General features: G+C 35.8%; 1 protein-coding gene across 1 annotated transcript; it reads right to left on the minus strand.

The window, feature by feature from the left end:
- Nucleotides 1–818: 818 nt before the first annotated feature.
- LOC133289569 (coronatine-insensitive protein 1-like) lies at nt 819–5,180 on the minus strand. The gene is made up of 3 exons (XM_061487547.1): nt 4,263–5,180; nt 2,193–2,664; nt 819–1,839 (listed from the first exon to the last, which is right to left on the minus strand). The coding sequence occupies exons 1-3, from the start codon at nt 4,748–4,750 to the stop codon at nt 1,021–1,023; spliced, it is 1,779 nt and encodes a 592-aa protein (XP_061343531.1). The 5' UTR covers nt 4,751–5,180; the 3' UTR covers nt 819–1,020.
- Between the last annotated feature and the right edge of the window lie 1,631 nt (nt 5,181–6,811).

The raw sequence follows: 6,811 nt of genomic DNA on the forward strand, positions 1-6,811 counted from the left end.
ATCATTCCTATATTTGATACCACAATTTCGATAATAATAGAATGAAAAATTATTCAATAACAAAACTATCTTTGACTAGTATATATACCAATACATGCAGATTCGAATTGTTTGCAGTTTAAGAAAACTGTACAAAATCTGAATCATTTTATTGCAAAATTCAACTTATAAATATCTGTGAATCATACATGAACAGTTAGATGTATAACCGCATCTCATGCTTTTAATTTAATGGGTTTTGATTTTTTCATATTATATGAGAATTATTTTCTCATTTTATAACTCAACTAGTGATAGACTCTATATTTATTAAAAAAAATTTATGTATAAATCAAAAAATTATAACATTAAAAAACACTTTTCATACAATATAAAAAAAAACACTTTTCATACAATACGAGAAGTGTTTTTTTCCTATTTTTATAGGTGCAAATAATCCTTTGCCATACAATGGTGATGGCGGCATTGATGACGTAGTGGTGAATCTGGTGATAACAGTGACAGCACTATGATTGTCAGGGAGAGTGGCACCAAAAGATATCTTTATCATTTTAAGAGAAGACACCAGGTACAGTGTCAATTGTGAGCAATCCAAATTTTGAAGAAATTATTCCTTTCATTTTAAATTTATGAAATAAATAAAAAATTATATTCTACGGATAAAAATATGTAAAGCATTTGTGATGAAATACCCTTTCAGTACCCCAGTAAAGATAAATCTCACAGCGAAAAGGACATAAGAAAACCTAGCAAGGTAACAATCTTTTTTTTTTTCTTAATAAAAAGGAGAGGCAAATAACAAATAAAAACAATCCTGACTTTATATTCACAAGGGAACTAGCTGCACGAGTTGGTAGAAACATATCGGAATTACAAAAAAAAACAAGCTTATTACAACACTGCTGTCTAGGAATTGCAGAGAAAATTGAAACACTCTAACCAAAACACAGCAACCGCTTGCATACAAGATTTGAAAGGGAAAAAAAAGACTAGGAAAAAAAAAAAATGGTATATACAACTTTACGTGTCAACATATGCTGCGGGATCCAAAGGTATAACAGTATCTGGAAAATCTGTTCTTTGCCCAGCAAGGGAGTAATATGCAAGAATATGAGCTGGATGCTCAACAATTACAGGCTCTTGCACATGATTATTAACAACAACTCTAGAAGGAATCAACTCAATATTCCAGTAGGGACGAGCCATTGCCAAAAGATCACGCCCAGATGGGGAAGCTCCATACCCTTGCACCCATAGATACCTCAGAGAAGTCAGTCGCGTTGCAGCAACAGCTAGTGCATACTCACTAAAAAAGGAACACCCCCTCATTTCAAGTTTCTGAAGACTGGGACAACCCTTAGAGAACTCTAAAAGCCCTTCATCAGTCTCCCCCACATAACCAAGTAGCATCCATCTCACATTTGGGCTGTATTGCCCTATGTAACCGAGGCCCACATCAGTCAATCCCCCAGGTCTGAGATACAGAGCAAATCTTCTTAGCTTGTCACAACCCCTCAGTAAAGCCCTCACTCCGTTGTCAAGTGGCAAATCAGTTATTTTCTCTTCACGGTCTAGCAAGACAAGGCGAAAATCACATAGGTTCTTCAAGTGAGTACCAATGTGTTCTAGAGATGCATTTGTAATGTCCGATACATAAACAGCCATGTATTCAAGTTCTGGACAGCCCTGTGACAAAGCAATCAGTCCTCTTTGGGAAACAACACCTTCTTCATCCTCCATTCCTTGATCATCATCACCACGTTCAATCCTTAGTCTTTTTAGCCTCCTACAACAGCGAGCGAGTACTTCTAATCCTCTGTCTCCAATTACATTCCTTGACTGCTCATAACGAAAGATTATTAGTTCATTATTAATATTTCAAATGTAATCCTTGTCATTCAAAATAAAATATTATCCCAAATTTATTATCCACACCTATTTCACTTGATTTTATTATTTTTACAGTTTCAATTTTCCTTTTGTCCAATCAAATATTCAAATCAAAAAATGTAAGCATGTTTGGGCTTGTGGTGCACACTTATGTACGCATGTTTACAAATAGAGAGGTAGATAGCCAAATTTGGAAAGCTAGATCAAAAGAAATTTAAAAACCACCAATGTTAAGATTAAGACAATCATCGCAAGGATTTGAAGAGTAAGAAAATTTAATGACAAAAGGTTCTGGGAACTACCTCAAGGACTTCCAAGTTGGGGCACCTTTGGATTAACATACAATGATCCTCTGTATCCAGCATCGCATAGAGAAGATCCAACTTTTTTAGTAGGGCTGCATAAGGGAACACTATTCGCATTTCATTCTTTCCAATATATGTCAAACCCAATCGAGTTAATTTTGCAGGTAACGATACAGCAGTGTACTTATCCGGTTCCTCATTGTAGGAACCTCCACAAAATTCTTCTAGAGCAGATGCATATCGAAAGAAGTTCACAAGATCCAAGATCTCACAATCAGTAATTTTCACAGAGACCAAGTTGGGGCAATTTTTGGCTATAAGTTCAAGGTCCTCAATTCTGACATTGGCAATATCTGTCAAGTAAAAATTCAGTGCCTCGAGAACTGTATTATTCAAAGCAAGCTCATGGAGCCAGCCACCATCATTCTCAACAACTGAACTTTCCTCCAAAAACAAGATTCTTAAATTCCTGCCAAAAGAAAAGTTCACAGTCAGAGTCACACTAATTTATAATAGCAGGCATATGTCCCTCCTTCCAAGAAGCAACAAGTCAGATCAATAAGGGCAAAACCTAGTGCACAAGACTTCCCAGCTTACAAGAGTAGAGTTGAGAGAGGATTGTACGCAACCTTACCCAAAAACCAAAAATAAAATAAAAATGTCATAACCTTAATTTGAAGGACTGAGAGAAAATGGATAAAACAAAGTGCAATACATGACGCTTTAAATGACCGGAAATCTCCTCATAGAGTCCAATCTAACAGGTAGTCAAGGAAGAACCGCCCAGAAAAAAAAAAAAGGCCAATTACATTAAAAAAGAATCACAACCTAAAGCCTGTAATTAATGAGTGAGAAAGGGACATAAACTTGGAATAAGACACAACTTGGGAAATGAGGAAGAGAAGTGTTTGGCAGTAAGTCGGAGAATAAAACCAGTTACAAACTCAATACTAATCCAATACAATGAGATGCGAAAAAGCATCCCTCGTTCTCTAGGGATTAGAAATTGAATATATTAACTGAACCAATTGGTAAATTCTCTCACTGACTTGACAAACAAAATAAATATATATCATATGTCATAAGAATCCTACATAAAACAAATGTTGTAAGAAATAAACAGAGATGACAAACTCAAACTATACAAGACAGTCTCCAAAATTTAGAGAGAAGATGAAAATACAAAAGGATAAAGTCTAGGGTAATTTTTATTTTTTTTTAATGATGCGTGAAATATAGGATTGGTTATATCCAGAACAAAGGGAAGAACACAAGTTTGAATCTTGCACGCGAAGGAATTGATCAGCGCAGTTTCAGTCAACAGTTATAGAAACTCCATCTTCTTAAGACCTACTCATCAATGATCAATGAGTAAATGGTTCTATTGATTTGCAGGATTGGGAACTCCAGCAGAGCATGAAACGAGCCAATTGAGTTTAAGGTTCAGATAATTTAATCTTTTGGAATATATCATCAGAGGTTACAAAAAGAATTTCTGGACACTGGAACTAAAATCAAATTCAAAAAGCCATGTCCACCACGGGATGCACCCATAAACAATAGCCAGAGCTCCTCATGAATAACAGATAAGGCAGTAAAATGGGGCAAGGTGTCTTATGGAAAGGGGATAGAAGAAAAAAAAAAAAAAAGCTTCCTTCTAAACAATTTGAACTACAACATAACAATAAAATAACAGAACAGACGACTTGCAAAACCAATGAAAACACCCGACGTTTATCAAACAAAGAAGAAGAAAGAAATAAAAGAAAACACGTGGCGTTACAAGTGAATCATTGAAAATTCAGAAAACGGAAAGATTATCTAACAAGAAACTGGAAACATGCAGTCCAACTATAAATAGAGTAGTTTACAAAATCCAAAAACATTAAATGAAACACAAACCAGAATCACAGAAGTCAGTTATCATGATTTTCTGAATTACTCAATTCACGATAACCATATAACCGTAAAACGTATATGAACACAAAAAATAAAAAATAAAAGAAATCAATTATATATTTCAACGATAAGCATGTAGACTCAAAAGCCAATCATGAAAAAAAGGACCTGCAAAAGCGACCAATATAGTAAAGTCCATCGGTGGAGAATCCAGAACACTTATCGAGCTTAAGAGCTTGAAGGATGTGACCCCGAGAACGTGCTAGAAGCTGAAGATCGGAATCTTTGACAATCATACGTCGGAAGTGGAGTGACTTCAAGCAATCGAAGTGTTGGGAAATCTCTTTAACCCAAGGCGTGACGAAGCCTCCCCAATCCTCCGGTATCAAGTTGAACATGGCGGCCCTAGGCTTCCCCTTCAGCTTCAGCGACTCAAGATGCGGGAAACGGCGGCGGAGGCGGTCCGGCGTGGTGGTGTAGCAGAGAGCAATCGTGACGTGCTTCCGCGTGAGCGAGTCAAGCTCGTACCACCGCCGGCACACCTGAGAGATCGCGTCCCTGTCCTTCGGGTCATCGATGTACGGCATCACGCAGTCCAGCACCACGTCCGACAACGTCGTACTCATCCTGCTGCCCGCGCTCCGATGTTCCTCCATGAACACTCCCTCCCCCACCCACCGAAACCGTTACGAAACTTTTGACTTCTCGATGTGGATCGGTTGAAAAAAAACGTGAGAGAATTAAGAAGCGAGTTGAGTAACACGTGTGAAAGGGTAAATAGCAAGAAGAGTGGAACGGTGGGAGTGGCGCCGAAAAACCGATTGGCGTGGAAAGGTTTCAGTGTTTCAGAGGGTGAAAGAAAGGAAGAGAATAAGGTTCGGAGCACGATGAAGGTGTGGGTGATGTTATTTAATCAGGGGCAACCATAGAACAGAGATTTTTGCACTGAAGACGAGCCAATCGGATCGGTACCGAACCGCGAACCCTGCCAATCAGAGAGGAAGGAAAGAGGAGAGTGAGGGGAAGGCATAGTGGGAGAGGGACTGAACGAACGGTGGAGATTATGAGAGGGGAAGTATCGGACGGTGAAAGTTGGAACAGTTTGTGAGAAGGGGATTGGACCGGACCCTAATATGTAAGAAAACCCAAATATAAAGGTCAGAATTTCAGTACTAATTATTACCTAAAAAATGCTAAGAAAAGATGTAGATAATGGAAAAGAGACAGGGTGATAAATGGTAGAAAGTATAAACTATCTAAAGAAGAAAACCACAAAACTCAGTTCTCACACTTGCGCAGTAAACTTAATATTCGGAGGAATAAGGTACGATATATATATATATATATATATATATATATAAATTTTATTAGTGTTATGTTACATGATTTAAGTATTGTTTCAACACACATAAAAAAATATAGAGAGAAAGTGGAATGATGAAAGAGAAAGAAAAACATGTGGACCCCACCTCTTTAATGTGTGTCTAGGAAAGTGATGTTATATCATGTTATATGATAAACATAAAACTCTATATATATATATATATGAAATTATATTTTCTTATGTAACAGAAAATATTTATCTCATATTGCACTCACAATTTGCTTGTGGGTCTCATTGCACAGGAAAAGAGAGAAAATTGAAATGGGACCCAATTTGCATTCATCCTGTGACAGGACAAGACCCAAATTATCCTACTGATACATATCTTGTGGGATTCACAATTTTTTTAAAAAACAAAAAACAAAATTGAAGAGGCACAAAATACAATGTGTGTGCAGGAAAAACATTTTCCATTCTGCAACATTATGTTTACATTTTTCATATATATATATATATATATATATGGGTTTTATAAGAGTTATGTGGTAGAAAAAGTGATTGTGTTATGTTATAGAAATTCGTTTTGCGTGCCGGAGTTTTTTTTTTTTTTGGTTTCAAAAATTGCGAGTCCCACAAAATGTTGTGTGTAGAAAAATTGTTGTGATCATGTTAAATGATAGATACAAAACCCTATATATATATGATAAAATCTTTTTTGTAACCGCATTACATACAACAACGACAGGTGTATGGTTATAATTTTGAAAGCATTAAATGCGGAAAATCATAATCATGCAAAGGATGAAAGTATTAAATGTGGAGAATCATAACCATAAATCCATCGTTACTATACGTAAAGCGGCTACAGAAGTAATTTTACCATATATATATATATATATAGGGTCAGGATCATTTTACACAAGTGTAAGTTACACTCTCAATCTTGTCCGTTGATTCCACTTATATCTAAGGGATCTAATTTTTTAGTAATGTGAACCATTGGATACAAGTGGATCAATGGTCAAGATTGAGTATAAGACTTCTAACTCTTACACCGGTGTAAGAATATCCTGCCCCATATATATATATATATATATATATATATATATATATTCCAAAGTCTTGTGATTCCAGCGATTAAGTCAGTCGTATTGTGGGTGGAATATGAGTATTAAATATTTACAATCAACTATCAGCCTATCTCATACACGTACAATCTTTATTTAATTTCAATAATTTGACTATTCTTTCTTCCAACTATTTCATTGGTACTTACATGAATGAAATAATAATTATACCTAACAATTATAGATACATATTTGGCTAATTTTTAAGATTTATATTATTTTGAAAATATCGGCTAATTTCATTTCAAAAAATACTAACTTATATT

The sequence above is a fragment of the Gastrolobium bilobum genome, unplaced genomic scaffold, assembly GCF_033153095.1.
Source record: "Gastrolobium bilobum isolate Gb01-03AN ecotype WA unplaced genomic scaffold, APGP_CSIRO_Gbil_v1 utg937, whole genome shotgun sequence".
Taxonomy (NCBI): Eukaryota; Viridiplantae; Streptophyta; class Magnoliopsida; order Fabales; family Fabaceae; genus Gastrolobium; species Gastrolobium bilobum.

What these genes read in the sequence shown, in the direction of transcription:
- LOC133289569 (XM_061487547.1), bottom strand. Translation starts at nt 4,750, where the DNA reads ATGGAGGAACATCGGAGCGCGGGCAGCAGGATGAGTACGACGTTGTCG. An exon ending in TATATTGGTCGCTTTTGCAG is followed by an intron (nt 2,665 to 4,262) that starts GTCCTTTTTTTC and finishes TTCTTTTGGCAG; the next exon opens with GAATTTAAGAATCTTGTTTT. An exon ending in CCAACTTGGAAGTCCTTGAG is followed by an intron (nt 1,840 to 2,192) that starts GTAGTTCCCAGA and finishes CGTTATGAGCAG; the next exon opens with TCAAGGAATGTAATTGGAGA.